This window comes from Clytia hemisphaerica, unplaced genomic scaffold (genome assembly GCF_902728285.1).
Source record: "Clytia hemisphaerica strain Z4C2 unplaced genomic scaffold, Clytia hemisphaerica genome assembly, whole genome shotgun sequence".
NCBI classification, from domain to species: Eukaryota; Metazoa; Cnidaria; class Hydrozoa; order Leptothecata; family Clytiidae; genus Clytia; species Clytia hemisphaerica.
Genome location: NW_027103507.1, coordinates 1,102,349 through 1,119,310, shown reverse-complemented (window position 1 = coordinate 1,119,310; position 16,962 = coordinate 1,102,349). Strand labels below are relative to the sequence as shown.

At 36.6% G+C, this 16,962-nt stretch overlaps 2 protein-coding genes across 2 annotated transcripts in view; one reads left to right on the top strand and one right to left on the bottom strand.

The window, feature by feature from the left end:
• LOC136798921 (uncharacterized) lies at positions 1–2,226 on the top strand. Its single transcript, XM_067055598.1, has one exon. The coding sequence runs from the start codon at positions 2–4 to the stop codon at positions 884–886; it is 885 nt and encodes a 294-aa protein (XP_066911699.1). The 5' UTR covers position 1; the 3' UTR covers positions 887–2,226.
• A 3,236-nt stretch (positions 2,227–5,462) lies between these two features.
• LOC136798983 (ubiquitin-associated and SH3 domain-containing protein A-like) overlaps positions 5,463–16,962 on the bottom strand; it is a 33,602-nt gene continuing 22,102 nt past the window's right edge. The window contains exons 8-9 of the mRNA XM_067055668.1: positions 14,086–14,288; positions 5,463–6,797 (exon numbers count right to left, since the gene is read on the bottom strand). Of these exons, the coding sequence (XP_066911769.1) occupies positions 5,483–6,797; positions 14,086–14,288 (1,518 nt within the window). The 3' untranslated portion in view covers positions 5,463–5,482. The remainder of the gene's footprint in view (positions 6,798–14,085; positions 14,289–16,962) is intronic.

The window sequence follows — 16,962 nt, the reverse complement described above, 5'->3', positions numbered from 1 at the left end:
TATGGGTATCTGTTCGTTTCCTATTACCGAAGCTATACTTTGCTATTTTGTTACGGCCGAAGCAAATCGTCGCATATCTTATGGTACTATTAAAGTCTACCTTTTTGGAGTTCTACATCAAAATATACTACTTGGTTATCATCACACTCTGGCTCACTTCCCTATCTTATTTCGCACCCTTAGGGGCATTCGTCGGGTTCAGGGTAATTCCCTTAGAAAGAAACCACGTACACCCATCACCGTCCAGCATATGACAATAATCATCACTTTTATACAAACATCTAATATGCCCTTCGTAGATAAGCTTATGTACATGGCAGCTATCCACACAGCGTTCTATGGCCTGCTGAGGGTTTCAGAATATACATCTCCAACTCAGACTCGGTATGACTCTACCCTACACCTGTTACAAAGTGATATTTCTTTCAATCTTCAACGCACTATCATGTTTTTGCGTCTCAAAGGAAGTAAAACAGATCCCTTCCGAATTGGCACGGTCATCCGCATTAGCGCTATCCCCACCCTATTTTGCCCGGTACGGGCCATGCTGGCTTATTTTAGAAGCTTACCAATTGCTGACTTGCCTTTATTTCGATTTAGCGACGGACGTCTTCTCACTAGGAGACATATCAACAAATTGCTCAAAAACGCACTACCTAATATTCACGATATTTCTTCACATAGTTTTCGGATTGGAGGTGCCTCTGCTGCACTATCCGCCGGCGCCTCTGATGCACTGATTAAAATTTTAGGCAGGTGGTCAAGTGACTGCTACATTCGCTATCTCAGAGTTTCAGACGATTTGATTGAAAAGTTCCAGCGAGCCATGGCTAAAGTGACTTCTACGACTTCAGTTTGGGACCCGTGTGACAAAATATTAAAATAGTTGAGTTTGACGGTACTTGGGGCTGCACTGGGGCTAATCTGGGTTACTTCGTAACCGGATGATTTCATGTTCTCTCAGTTCGCATCAATTAGTCTTGGCACAACCCCAATGTTACCCCAAAACCCGTCAGCTTCGCGTTATACGTATGTTACTCTATTCGTGTTTTCAATATATTTTCGATACTCAAATTCACACTGTGTCATTTCTTGTGTTGCTCTCTTTCATTATCTTAGCTTCATTTGATAGTACATATATTTCGGACATATCCCTTTTATCACAGCTCAAAAACGTCTATATAATAATCCCATTATCGCAGGAATTAAATGGATTTATTTATAAGTAATGTTAATTCCAAGATAAGACATGTTTGTTTTCTCTAGCATCTAGCATAGTTTCAGAGCAGCTATACTCTCAGCTATTATTAGAGTCTTGCTACTAGGCTATCTATCTAGCCTCTATGCCTACTCATCACTCACTCACTCATCCAGGCTAGTGCTCAGGCCCAGGCCTCCTGCACATGTGAAACATGCTTTAAATTCCAAGATGGCCACTCTCCCTCTAACCATCAAGCAGCCAACACACAATTCACCCTCCTCACCCTCCCTATTTTGATTTGCTCGTTTCTGCTTCTCTCCTTCCTTTTTCAGGTTGCTGGCACAGACGATACCATCATGCATCCTGCGCTTTGAAGACCTTGTTTCACGGTTTTTCCAGGTGACTGGTTTTTTAACCCAGAAACAAGGCGGTTTGGGTTGTGCCAAGAGTCTCGCTCAGTTAGTAACAGCTTTGTACTTCTCAGACAAACAGTATGCTAGAACATCCTGTTGAGGCAACGGGCCTTTGTCTCCCTGCTCGGAGAGCAGGCTTAAAGCTACATCTGAAATCCTGGTGAGGCAACGGGTCTTTGTCTCCCTGCCGGAGAGCAGGCTCTAATTCACTACTTACGATATCCGGATATCCCCGGCTAAGTCAACGGGCCTTTGACTTCTCTTCTTATCTTGAATCCCGCCGGGGCAACGGGCCTTTGCCCCCCTGCCGGTCAACGGGCCTTTGACCATCACACGCTATGATAATCGGGCATTAGCTTGCCCCTTTTTTATGATTCACACAGTTTGTGGTATGTCAGTATTATTACTAGTCTGTCAGCGTATATTCTTTTAGTAGTTAGGGGCTAATCTGGGTTACTTCGTAACCGGATGATTTCATGTTCTCTCAGTTCGCATCAATTAGTCTTGGCACAACCCCAATGTTACCCCAAAACCCGTCAGCTTCGCGTTATACGTATGTTACTCTATTCGTGTTTTCAATATATTTTCGATACTCAAATTCACACTGTGTCATTTCTTGTGTTGCTCTCTTTCATTATCTTAGCTTCATTTGATAGTACATATATTTCGGACATATCCCTTTTATCACAGCTCAAAAACGTCTATATAATAATCCCATTATCGCAGGAATTAATGACAAATTAAAAAAGGAAAACTTTGCATTTTGCAAAATAACCATTTTTGAAAAAATTATTGGGGGGGGCATAGCCCCCCCCCTTGCCCCCCCAGTTGCTACGGCACTGCATTGTCATGTTGAATAATCAAAACCTCAAGCGTCAAAGCAATGATGAATGATAAGAAACAATTATTATGATTTACATTTAAATGTGTCATTATTGTTCTGAAGCTGGAGTTTTCCAGACGGTGTCAATCAAACAAGTTTAAGTTTTGATTACTAAAGCTAATCAAACTTTGTCAAATTTAATCGAACAACAAAAGAACTTTTCAAAAGTTGCTGAAATTGGGAGTAAGTTCAACAAAACATTAAGTTCGACAAAGTTTGACAACAACGAACAAGAAATGTTCTACAAATTTGACAAAAATTTTGGCGCTGATTATGTTATCTTTATGCAAGGATTCAATCGAAATTCGGATTGCCAATCTTTTTTATGCCCGTTCGCAGAGTACTATGAAGGGTTTTCTCAACTTATTGTTCAATTAGATTCAACAAAGTTTGATTAAAAAGTTCAATTAAGTTTGATAAATGTATAAATCAATAATCGAACTACAAAACAAAAGTCTCTTTTATAAAAAAAAGTTCGATCAAGTTTGATTTCTTTATTGGAAGAATTTCTATTTTATTCAGAAAACAGAGCTGTATGGTGAATGAAAATGAAGGCTTACCTTTATATTTAGGAGTGTGTCCATGCTATTCAACTCTTGAACATCCACATCAAAGCCAGCAAGAGATTCTGATGAAATATCAGGAAATTCTTCTTGACCTTGCCTTGTGATCCGATTTGCGCATGCTTAAAAACTTTTCCGAGAAATTTGATGTAAAACTCGACTCAGTCTACTTTCTTAATAAAGCGGACCGCCCCAGTCTGCCATACCCGCCACCAACTTTCAAAAAACTTCGAGTAAAAAAGATGACAGATATAGCTTCAGGTCCAGATATATAAAGGTCAGTGGAAGCCCACCTACGCCCGAAACGGTAGTCTGAATCGCACACCTCTGCAAAACCCCAGGTAGTATTAATATATCTATAAGGAGCACGAATCCGTTAGTGGATGCCAGCAGCCTACCGAAACGGGGGCTCTATCGAATTGATTGAGATCTAGGCTGCTGGCATCCGCTTAAACGGATTGGCTTGCTGGTGAATCATAAAAAAGCGAACTTTAGAGAACGAGTCGAATTTGCGTGCAAGTTACAAGTATCACACAACAGTGCATAAAAGATTTATTGCGAGTCGCAGTTTGATTGATCCTCCAATAGGCCAATAGCAATGGTATGGTACAAAATCTTGCGTACCTATTCCAAACTAACTAGCGATTCCCCTCCCGTAAATAAAAGCAATATAAGAGTGCTTCTTTCAAACAAAGATACTAAAAAAGCTGTAAAACATCGAAATGATTTTTGCTATTTAAACAGAATCTTGCTATCAACATCGTTAACTCGATCGCTGCCAACTACGGGTATACTCGTGAAGTAGAGGGTTAAAATGCCCGTACTGATTCAATTTTTGAATCAAAAACTTTTAGAAGTAACGTGTAAAAAGAATTTTCGAATCTTCAGTTATTGATAAATAGGATATAATCTTGTATCATTATCATCATCTTATACATACATCCTCATTTTCTTATAGAAATATTATTTACAAAAACAGCCTTCTTAGGTCGTTCAGAAAAAGTTATAAATAATAAGCGTATACTAAAACAACTATGCTATGCCTCCTGCTATTAAATTCCACTTTAAATTGAATTGCAACCAAATGTGGCTTGTGATAAACCAAAGATCACAACTCAATGATCAAAGAATTAAAAAAGTTGTATCTAAAGAATTTTAGAGCTTCAGGGTGACTGAGAACTACCTGAAATTTCGTTTCATAGGCGTAGCGAGATACCCTGCAAAATTTATGGATGAGAGCGGTTTTTACGACACTGTAATTATTGTCTTTGTTTTATCAAAAGATAATGAATATGTCATAAACGTCTGCACTCCCTCATAAAATTTGCAGGGTATGTCGCTATGCCTATCAACTTTTCGGGCAAAACAATCGTAAAAGGGGGAGGCTGAAGGCTCAAAATGAGATAAAATTTGCTAGGAATCTGAGAAAAAAATCTCATTTGCTTAAAAGTGGGGAGGTTGAAGTCTCACTCTTTCCAGTCTCCCTGCTTCCACTGGGCCTGTTTTCAGCCAACATTTTACATTTAAAAAAATTCGTTCACAAAAGGACATCAAATAGTGACAACACTTAGCAGATGGCATTTACAATAATATGATGATAATAGGATAATATTGAAGTTGTAAACCAGTCATTTAAAGAAAATATATACAATCTTTTTATCTAATATATATGCTCACTAGTTAAAACTGAGAATTTAAAATTACCTATAGTAAAGTACTCTCTCGCTAATGTACTAATGACTAAATTGTGAAGAATTATCGATCTTTTTTTTTGGGATTCTTCTACGGTCATAGGCTAATAACATCTTCAATATCTTCTTAGTACAGAATGAATGTGCATTGAAATAAATAGAATGAAAAACTGCTCAAGAAGGTTCGAAAAAAAGTTCGAATGCACTACGATCTTAATTCACTTTTAAAAAAGGTTAATTTGTGGAAGTGATCCGTTTACAGTTATAACACTCATATTTGGATTTGTTGGATAAATAACAAAGTAAAAAAGTTCTAATATAAGCTAAATATGATGTGCAAATTGTTAAAAAGAACTTGTCGAAAAGTCAAAAATAAAATATTACTACCGTCAAAATTATATTAAGTACTTAAATTGACGAAAAACTGTGTGCTAACGTTTCTGTTCTAGACTAGCTAAACTATAAAAAAGTGTGAAAAGTTCGAGTAGGATAGAAGAAAGATTCTCGATATTTTGGATAATTTACAAAACAAAATTAGCAGAGAATTCGATTGTCCGTAGTATATATAAGAATATATGTTTCTTGTAAGTACTATGGTGTGCAAGAAAGATTCAAACACTCGCATCAAGTAATCGTACTGATCTTTTAAAATTATCTCTGAGATGAATTATTCTATGAAATATAAAATACGACCTGAAGAACTCCATTAAAACCATGACGTCATACAACTTTCACTTTCCTTTTCCGTAGGGTGGTCCATTAACGGTAGTTTCCAAGATTCTCCAATCAAAAGTTGAATTCTGTCCATGAGCCAAAGATGGAATGGGTGGCTGCGCTAAATGCCACTTATGCGTTTGCGGCGACTCTTCGGCCACGCATACGCCACAAAACGGAACTTTCTGTACCACCCGGACTAAATCGTCTGTTTTCCGGATAGGCGAACCAGTCAATTGTCGTGTACCGACGTCTAAAGTAGCTGAATGACCAAACATGAGAACATTCCCTGTGGCTGTCCGAAGAACGTTCTCAACAAAGCTGTGCGTCCGGTAATAATATTCATCCGTCTTTTCATACAAATTGAATTGCGCCAACGAATAAAATTGATGATAAGTACGATCTACATTGAAACCATAATCCGCTAGTTCCTCAACCGTCATGAATTTCGGAAGCGTATTTCGGCACCAAGCCATCCATTCAAATAGAGCAGGCTCAACTTTGATTTTAAGTCGTGTGTCCATGAGTCCCTCCAACACCGACGATGCAGTTTGTATGCAACGAAGCGAAGGAGAGCAAAAAACTTGAGTAAAAGTCACTCCTTTAGCCCGTAATGCTTCTCCGATCAGTTTAGCCTGAAATGTACCTATCTCACTAATTGGACCGTCCATAAAGAAGTCTTTTGGGCCACCACGCCTCGTGGGTATACGCCTCGGTAAATTCAGATTTCGTCGATGATAACCTTTATCATCGATATAGACTTGAAACCAATCATGTCCAAAAGTGAGATCGACTCTCTCGGCGTGACGTATAAAAAACAAGCGCCGTATTTCTCCCACGGGACGTTGAACAGTCGCGCTATTGGACACGTGTTTTAATAAACGAGCTGTGTTTTCACGTTCGTTACGTTTACTCGCACGTTTATCACTGTCTCTACGATTACGTGTTGACGTATCAACGACGTGAGCTTCCTTCATTTCGCTACGTGAAGGAGAAGCGGCGTGCGAAGCTACCAGCTCAGTACTCTTTTCTTTGTGTTCATGCGCCGCGTTCCCTGATTTCAAGCTATCTAGTGATCGTTGACGGACGAATCCTGCTACGTTCGGATTAATTGCTGTTGAGGCTAAGACAACAGGTTCCCAGGTTTGAGTTTGATTTCGTGTTGAATCAGATCTCTCTAACGTTCGGTGTCCCGTGGAGCGAGCGCTCGCTCTATTGGTGTCCTTTTTATCACGCTTCAAGTTCATAGAAAGCGATCGACGCGCTTTATTGTTTTGTTTCTCATTATCATTGCCATGACGACGGTCTTTAGAATGTGTTATTGGTATTGAACTGAAATAAAAATGAAATGAAAGAAAAATAAATGAAATTGTGAAAAACCACCATAAAATATACAGCCTCATCTCTCTAATTCGAACCTCTGTAAGTAGGAAATTTCTGCAATTCTAACAAAATGATTTGTCTTCAAATGAAAAGCCATATAAAATAGCACTCTGATATTAAAGAGAATCCGTTGCCTATCGAACTAAAGAGAGTCAATTGTAGTCTCGTTCAGCAGTATTAGTGTCTTGATGATCGAGAACGATGGCAAATTTCAACAGTTTAGTTTAGACGGCCGACTTTTTGCTCTGTCTATTCTAATTGTTAGAGCATGCAGAAATGGGCACAAAGTTAAAATCTTTGCTTAGAAAAGATTGAAAGAAGACATTGCATTGACGTCAAAAGAGGGCAATGCATTGACTTTAGACAGCGCACTTTAAACCAACTTTAATACACAATTAGAATGCAAAAAGTTGGCCGTCTAAACTAGAGCTAATTCTCTGACCTCCCTTTCATTCACTTTCGTCTTGAGAAACTGACTTTAAACTAACTTTTTAAAGCTTTACTAACTCCACGATTTAGTTTTTAGAAATCTCACTTAAGACTAGCTTGTTTTGAAAAGGGTACAACAAGTCGGATACAGGTCACCTCCTATGCCACTACATTCTTTGCTTTATAAGAACAATTTGATAAGAGCAACGAGACTCAGGATCGTTAAAAAAATAAAAACAATTTATTGGAATTGCTAAATAATAAGCAATTGTAAAAACCGGATATAAAGCCTGGATACCTCCTCAATTTTGCATTGGAAGTAAGAACAGGATCCGAGGCTCGAAGTGCCAAAAAATAAACAATTTGGCCAAGCCTGAAATAATGATCTGGTTCTTATAAAAAGAAGGGTGTAAAATACTGAGAAACAGTTACACCACTGAGTACGTCAAGAGTTGGTTATGTTTTTCCGACTTGAGCGCATTTGTATTTGAAACGAGTAGAACGTTATTAAGTAACGTTTTAAAAGTATAAGCTCAAGATTAAATTTAGCCCTATTTATCACGAATCATCAATACAATATTATTCATTTTGAATGTGTAAGAAATCTGTGTATCCCGTTATACGTTCTTCTTATATAAGAAACTGTAAATCTTGATTAAGTTTTAAATGTTCTTAAAATGTTCTTAATAGTAACAACACACCTAATTTTTTCACTGAATGGATTCAATTTGACATCTTCTAAACACATATACGGTCTGAGGCTAAGATTGTTCTTGATTGTTTTTGACCAATTTAAGTCCCGTGTTCTTATAAAATTGTTCTTTAAAAAGCGGTGATATAGCACACTTCTGAAGAGATCATGTACAATTTTTATGGACAATATATGCGAATTAGTGAAAGAAACTTCAATTTCGATAGCTTTAAGAATTTCACGTCTTTACGACGATTTCTATTTCTATTTGGTTGAGTTGCAGGAGGCTTTGAGGCCTATTTTCGCAACTATAAACACTTTCAATGAGCGCCCCGTCAGCACCTTGGACTGACTACCCAATTCCCCTCACATGACATGGGTTGACCCGGGCGAAGGTTCATTCACTTGCCAAGTGAACCGCTGCGAGTGGGAATCGAATCTCAGTCGCCTGTGCAGCAACCAAGGTCAATGACCACTATACCACAGCCGCTTACGATTGTTTGGTAAACGAAAAACTAAAATCGTTCACGTTGGAAAATATATAATACACTCAAAAACTTAGTCATCTTCCGGCAATACTGATTTTCAGAATGAAATGCAAATAGTCTGAAAATTTGAGTAGAGGTGTATCACGGCCTTTTTCGTAAGAATAATTCTATAAGAACATGATGATCAATTTTGGTCGACAAGGATATTGTCCATATCTTGTTCTTATTGAGGTGTCTTAGACACCCGCAAAGCGAGAAGGCTTCATCTCCGGAATTCTCGCAGCTACCATTGGAAAGAGCATGAAATTTTGAAGAAAAATGGTTGGTTTTGAGGCACCCTTACTCCTTAACCGATTTCTTGCTGACGTTAGCGAGCACCTCACCAAAAACCGGGATTCTTAATTTGAAGTTTTGAAGAAAATAGGTTGGTTTTGCTGATGCAAGACGTCGGTGCGAAATTTTTTTCAAATTTCAAAGAGTGCAAAGCTCTGGGACGTGAAAGGAAAAATGTCCTTTTTTTTTACGACTTAGATTTTTCATTTCTTTGAAATTCAGTCATTCCAAGCTCAGCTTTTTCTTATTTTTTGGCGTTTTGGAGCCTCAATGTCTTTCCAAATTGTTTTTATGAAAGGAGTGTATGAAAAACTGAAAAAAGGGTTATGTTAATATAAAGACTTCTTATAATATAAGACTTCTTTACCCAAAAGTTGGAAAGCTAAAAATGTAAACACGTTTCGGATAAATGATGCTCTGAATTTTATGTTTTGATAACTACGAATTCCAAGAATGCTGCGATTGACGTCTTTTCATATCAAAGTAATTAGTAGCATCGATCATAATTTCAAATATTTATCACTTAAATCTACTTTAATTATAGCTCTTTCACTTAAATCTACTTTAATTATAGCTCTTTGTATCCTGCTAATCACCAAAACCAAACCAATTTGTGGTAAAAAACAATAGTTCCATTTATACTGACGGAAAAATCGTCTGAGACGAGTAGTTTGTAAAATTTGATCTATGGAGGAGCTCCTATTTATTGAAACATGAATGGAAAGTACACTCCTCCATAATGCTCATTTTCTAAATTGCTCGTCTCAGTATAAGGGAGTGGTCAGAAAGTATCTACTAGGGGGGAGTGGAGGATATTTTGAAAAATCCCAAAAAACTTTCGCACCCCCTCCCCTAGCCTGGAAAAAAATTTCGAACCCCCCCTCATAAGGCCCAATATTTTTTCGCACCCCCCCCCCTACTAGAAAAATTTTTACGCAAAAAAATAATTCATACAGATGCGGTACAAAGAGTATTATTTGTTTGTATGACTTTTTTTTATGTCAAAATTAGGTAAGGGAGATAGTTTAGCCCTGTAAAGTTGAGTATAGTCCTTTAGGAGATCTACCATTTTGATTGACGTTTACACCACGGGATTTTTTCCGTCGATTTCAATGGTTACGACGGAATTTCTCTGAAGTAAACAAAAGAAAAAACCCGTGATCTCCTAAAGGAATAGTCCAGGGTTAAAATAAGAATCAACGAGTTACTTTCTCTGAGTTTCCCTAAGTTTTGGGAGAAAATTACGGCTTATTTTCCCTGATACACAATCTCCCTACATTACAGAGGCATCTCAATCACTCAAAATATCCTGAGGGGCAGCCATGGTTGGCCCCGAAGGGAGAAAATTTTGAAGATCAGGTACTCGAGACCCTAAAATACAAGCTATTCTGTTGTTAAAAGGAGTCTGAAAAATAAAATTCTCTGAGTTTGAAATTTCCCTATTACTATAAACCTATATTTTTCAGGTTTTCCAGGGGCTGTAAAAGCTCTGTGCAGTGCCGTAGGAAGCATTTCCATATTGGGGGGGGGGCTGAAGTTTAGTGACACCGCTAGGACCAACCATGGTTTGGCCCGAGGGGGGAAATTTTGAAAATTTGAGCTCTAGATAGCTTGAAAATGCACTCAATTGTGACAATTATGACAAATTAAAAAAGAAAAACTTTGCATTTTGCAAATAACCATTCTTGAAAAAATTATTATGGGGGGGCATAGCCCCCCCTTGCCCCCCCCCCCAGTTGCTACGGCGCTGCTGTGTATGTAATTTATAAGATATTAGTAGAGACTAAGGAGGCACAACCATGGTTTGCGTCGACAGGAGAAAATTTCGATGTTTTTCACCACCGTTTTAGCTAAAAGACACTTTGTTTTGACAAATTTCTGTCTAAAAAGTACTTTTTCAAACCACTCTGATGAGCTGTGAAAGCTACTAATCTACTTCCCTCATCTAGCTCAATGCTACAAACCAAAAGGGCAAGGCGATGATGCCCAAATAATGTTAGTATGACATGTACCTATTATATCCAATAAAAAAAATTCTGAGTTGCCGGCCGTCAGGCCGAAAATTTTTTGAAATCTTGAAACGTAAAACTATGAAATTAGACTTTCTACATTTTCTCTTGAGTTGCCCAAATGACTTAGAACCCCCCCTAAACCCTCAAAAAAAATTTGAAACCCCCCCCTAAACCCTCGAAAAAATTTTGGAACCCCCCCTAGAATCCTCCACCCCCCCCCCTAGTAGATACTCCCTAAACAAAACCATTAAAAGTACAGAAAATGTAACAAATAAAAATCTGTCTCAAAAGGAAAGGTACACAGCTAATAAAATCAAATTCTAGCGCTACCTTGTTTGTAAACAAACCGAATATCTACGGAAATTTTCAAAATAATTGCCGTAGAGGTACAATGGAATCTCCATAGTTCGAACACGTACGGGGAACACAAATCTGTTCGAGTAAGGAAATTTCGAATTATGGAGTAACGTTTATAATTAACTGTTTTAAAGACTATAAAACTTGTTCCAGTTATAGAGACACCACTGTACTACGCTAATATACTTGTACAGACTAAATGCTATCTCTCTGAGTCAATACTTTACTTGTAAAAACTTTATAGTGGAAAACACAAAAACGAAAGCCTTCGAATCTCCATTCCAAAAACTAAAACCAAAGACTTTTAGAAACAGAATGAGCTTTTTTTATCCTATCTTCCATAAATATTATTCCAAAATATTTATTGCAAAAATACAAAATTTGTGATTTCTCCATTCAAAAAAAGTATTCTATATATTCATAAAATATTCAAGATGCATGGTTTTCCCACCAAAACATGGGATAAAAAATGAATGATTTATCAAATGACAAAAAAATTCCTATCTATAAGAAAGAAGGAACGAGCTAATGAATTAAGCAAAGACAAGAAAATAAGAGTTAAAAAAAGCAACTGAGTTGGAGAGAAAGAGGCTAATAGGTTAATACCCCCAGGAGGTCATCCATAAAAACTAGTTTATAAGCATAGGTCTAATCTCGTAACGGATCATCACATCACACTCTGATCGAAAGGTATGTGGCGAATGTGACGGTAGACCTGGTTGTTCAGCCAAAATAATCAAGAACGCCTTACTTTTTGCTTCAAAGCGACTGTTTGTGTATGCGATTGTTTTGCTTTAGCTAATCAAGTGACCTATCACCGCGCTCAAAAGCTCATTTTAATGCTAACCCAAAATCTGGTTAAAAAATCAAAGCCCGAGAAGGCCCGCCAACCTAGGATCTGTCTTTATAGTGAATACCACGCGTGGAGTAATCAGAATCTTCTCGAAGATAAGCATAATTCATGTTCTGTTCTATCAACTAATTTCAAAATAGAAGATAGTGGAGATGGTAGAATTTGAGTTTGACTTCTGGTTAAACCAGCCTGTAGCACATGAATCAGGTAAAAAAATGCCATGATAGGCTCTTACGCCTATAGAATAAAAATTGATTTAATGAAAGTGATTCTTGATTTTCTTAAAAATATTCTTATAATAAACGAGTTTAGGAATGGCTTGATTATCAAACTCCTTCTTAGAGAGTCTGGGAAACTTCTTTTAAGTAATATCAGTACGAAAGTTATAGCATAAAGTAAAAGCAAGATGCAGTGAAAGGGAGCAGTCGTGCTGTGAAAATAATTAGTAGCAAGAGGAGAAAAAAAAGCAGCAAATCTTTCCTCTTTTACATACAGGTAGCTTGTCAGTCAGTCAGTCAAGACAAAGAAGAGAATTTCTTTCTTTATCAGAAGCATTCCATTCTCTCTAATCTAAACACTTTTTTTCATAAGATCATGTGGCTTAAATTTGCCGGAAAAACCCTTAGAGCAATTTCCTCCAAATTGAAAAAATTCTCTTAATGCTAACTGAATTTAAGGTAATTTTTAGTCTTAAGATAAACTAAACTAAGCATATCTAAAAAAAAATCACGAGAACATTTAAGTCTAAAAATCTCGAACAATCAATAGTACAAAACGAAGCTATGAGCCAAAAATTTACTAGTCCTTATAAAAACATCATTTATTTCTCTTTGCACTATAATCCGTTACTACTGATTGACATGGATGTCATAATCAATTTAATGGCATGCTTTACAACAGTAAAAGCGAAATCAATCTACCAGGTTCTCACACAGTTATTTCTTATTCCTTAAATTAAAATGACTCATTTACTTAATTATTCCAATCTTAGGATTCTTGCACCCTTGCAAGATGGGTCCTGCAGCCCCTTCTAATCAAACCCCCCTTGCAAGATGGAGGGAGAGGAGTCGGTACTAAAATCTAAGACATATGAGTATTAAAAGGGTTTTCGAGAGTTTTTTGCGCATACTACCACCCCATTTTAGAGAAGTGGTATTTTAGTACCCATGTACTGAAATTTTTAGGGACATTTAGACTCCGAAACCACCTAATTTTTGTCTTCTTGTCACCATTTTTCTCAAAAGTGCTGATTTTTTCCCATACTTTAAACAATAATTACGCCAGTGAATTAGAATCACTTAGAATCACGACATATATTTAAGAAAGTTACTCAGAAATCGATATTAATCTCAAATTTTGTGTAACGACACGATGACGTCATTATAGATGCTTATCGGATTATCAAAAAGGGACTTTACATCGACGTCTATATTCTGGCTGTCAAATTTTCCCATACTTTAAAGAATGATTACGCCAGCGAATCGGAATTAATTTTGACATATTTAAGAAAAATACTCACAAATTCTCATTATTCTCAAATTTTGTGTAACGACGTAATGCCGTCATTATAGATGCTTATCGGATTATCAAAAAGGGACTTTACATCGACGTCTATATTCTGGCTGTCAAATTTTCCCATACTTTAAAGAATGATTACGCCAGCGAATCGGAATTAATTTTGACATATTTAAGAAAAATACTCACAAATTCTCATTATTCTCAAATTTTGTGTAACGACGTAATGCCGTCATTATAGATGCTTATCGGATTATCAAAAAAGGGACTTTACATCGACGTCTATATTCTGGCTGTCAAATTTTCCCATACTTTAAAGAATGATTACGCCAGCGAATCGGAATTAATTATGACATATTTAAGAAAAATACTCACAAAATCTCATTATTCTCAAATTTTGTGTAACGACGTAATGCCGTCATTATAGATGCTTATCGGATTATCAAAAAGGGACTTTACATCGACGTCTATTTCTGGCTGTCAAATTTTCCCATACTTTAAAAAATGATTACGCCAGTGAATTGGAATCAGTCATGACATATTTAAGAAAAATACTCACAAATTTTTCGTCCACAGTCTCCATTCCGCTGTTTTCTTTGTGAAATTCTCCGGAAAGAGGCCAATTTTACCGGTATCGAAATCACGCCCTTTCTTCCAGCTCTTATGATTAGTGGATTCAGAATCCATAATGACGTAATGATGTTGAATGAGGTCGAGCTCGTCAAATTTCTTCGCTTTGTAGTTGTGCAATACCACTTGGAACTAAAAAAAAAAAAAATTAAAGCATTAAAAACGCATTGATAGTTAAAGTCATTTTTTTTACCAGTGAATTCACTCTTGTAGTTTACCCGTTTTTTTATAAGAACATCCGAAATTTTTGAAGCCTTCAGATGTTCTTAACTTTTCAGGTTTCAAGCCTGGAAATGTTCAGAACATGTTCTTTGTCAGCATTTTTTCTGTATTTTTGTCCATTCTTCTAAGAAAACAGGTGCTTTAGAGTCCATAAAGCCTTAAAATGTTCTGAACTTGTTCTTAAGATTTTGGTAACGGGCCTTATGTTCTTATATATTTTGTTCTAACGTGTATATCACTCTTTATTGTTCCCTATCAAAATCTGACGAAGCTAAGATATTTTCAACCGAGTTTTTGTTCAGATTAAATTTCATCATGAATAATTGGGAAATATTTTTCGAATTTCTTGAACTTAATTCTTAATTTTTTTTTAATGTATCAAAACACAACATCTTCACGTTTTGTTAATAAGAATATCCAAAAATTTTGAAACCTTCGGATGTTCTTAACTCTTTGATAAGCTCAATATGTGACGTGGACCAGTTTCTTTTTTTTGCAATAATGGTTTGATTGTGGACTTTAATTATAAAATAATTACGGGATCCATTTACAATTAAAGACAATAGAGTCTCATTTTAATTGCCCTTCTTGATTTCCATATAAATTGTGTGGATATAATAAATAGCAGTTGTAGTTTTTTTCACAAGGAGTCAATATGAATGTCTTCAAACTGATCAAAGTTTTTGCAATAATGTTCATAACTTCACAATCAACTTGTAGTGGATTGCTATGTACTGGAAGGAAAAATATCACCATCATCCCTCGTCTTGATCCACATATCCCTAAAGAAGGTCGCGGGTTTGAGAAGTTTTTTGAATATCGATCAATACAGCTGAGATACTTCATCAAGTCTTTGTTTGATATAGGTTGTTTTGATGTATGGATTTATTCACCCATTCAAGACCGTTGTATTTACCAGACAGAAGAAAATTACGTTCGATTTCTCTATACAGAGTGGATTGCTACAAGCACAAATGATAACGATATTATCAATCTTTTGTCAGATATACCTCACAGTAACGATCAAGTTGAACAAACACTATTATTTGTATCTACAATAGTTAAGAGAAGGAGTCTCAAAACTATATCTAACTTTATAACAAAACTCAAAGAAATAAGACAAAAACACAATATAGTTATTTTATGCTCGGCAAATTCTCTGCTTTTCTTTGAAGGCAAGAAATGGCTGAAGAATCAAAATGTCATTATTGGATATTCCTACACCAAATTTTTCAATCCTCACCTTCATCGCATCTTAATCGATCTCGCAAATAACCCTCAGTACGATTGGCACGAGAGGTATACTGGGGGCATAAAAAATAAATGCAAAATATCAAACAGCACAAATGCATTCATATGGCAAGTAAGTGAATTGAAGGGAGTCAAGTTTACAACACCAGAAGTTTCATTCGTGATTGACCTCATAAATGACTTTTTTATTAACATGACAATACAAAGTTCAAAATATATAGTAAAACGATTGAATGTGTCGAAGAGTAGTATTATTTACGTCACGGAACCCTTAAAATTCACGGATCAACGAAAAACTTTTTCAGGTCTCCCGAAAAATGCAACTGGTATAATAGAGCAAGTAAAAGCCATAGGAGGTAATCAGGTTCATATTATCTTCTCTTGCAAAGAAACGGAACTTGATTTCAACCAGCCACCGTTCACATTCGACAACACAATCAAAATCATAATCGATGACAATATAACAGACTCTCCAATGATGACCAAAGATGCCGATTTCATGATATGGGAAGAAGACACAACAAGTCCATTATTCATCAGTATGCTTATCGAAAAAATGTACTCAATTTTGTGTTAGAGACGTCTAGATTGACAAAACTCAAGCTCCGTAAGATTTTTCCAGGATGGCTGTCCACGTTGAATATTTTCATCCGTATATTAAATGAATATAAGGTAATGCAATATAAGCCGAAATGTCATAATGTCATAAGGCCAAAAAAATGTTGAAAAAAAGTTTTTATATTCAGAAAGTAGCTATCCTAACCATAATATTTGAAGTATTCTTTTTTTAAATTGTCCACAAAAAATTGTAAATGTTTTCCAAGCTTTCACCCTTAAGGGATCATTTTTAATGTATGTAATGTGAGTTTCTCTTATGAACTGTTAACGTTTATCTTTGTATGTTGTAATTATATTCTAATAAGCCGTCCCTGCGTCGTCCGAAAAGACTCTTTTCCATGATGAGGAAGCAAAAATGTAATTTTACTTTTATGAAAAATAGTTAAACGATTTCTTGTATTTTCCAAGGAAAACAAACAATCATGATTTCTTGTATATTGAATAGGAGTCTGCTAAATGACGCGCCTTACGCGCCCACGCGCCCTCATATTTTTAACGCGCCTTCGCACCTTACGCGCCTTACGCGCCCACGCGCCTACGCGCCCTGGTAATTTGACGCACCCTAAAAATTTGACGCGCCCTGATAATTTGACGCGCCCTGATGATTTGACGCGCCCTAAAAATTTGACGGGCCTTAAAATATCGACGCGCCCTGATAATTTGACGCGCCCTAAAAATTTGACGCGCCCAGATAATTTGACGCGCCCTAAAAGAC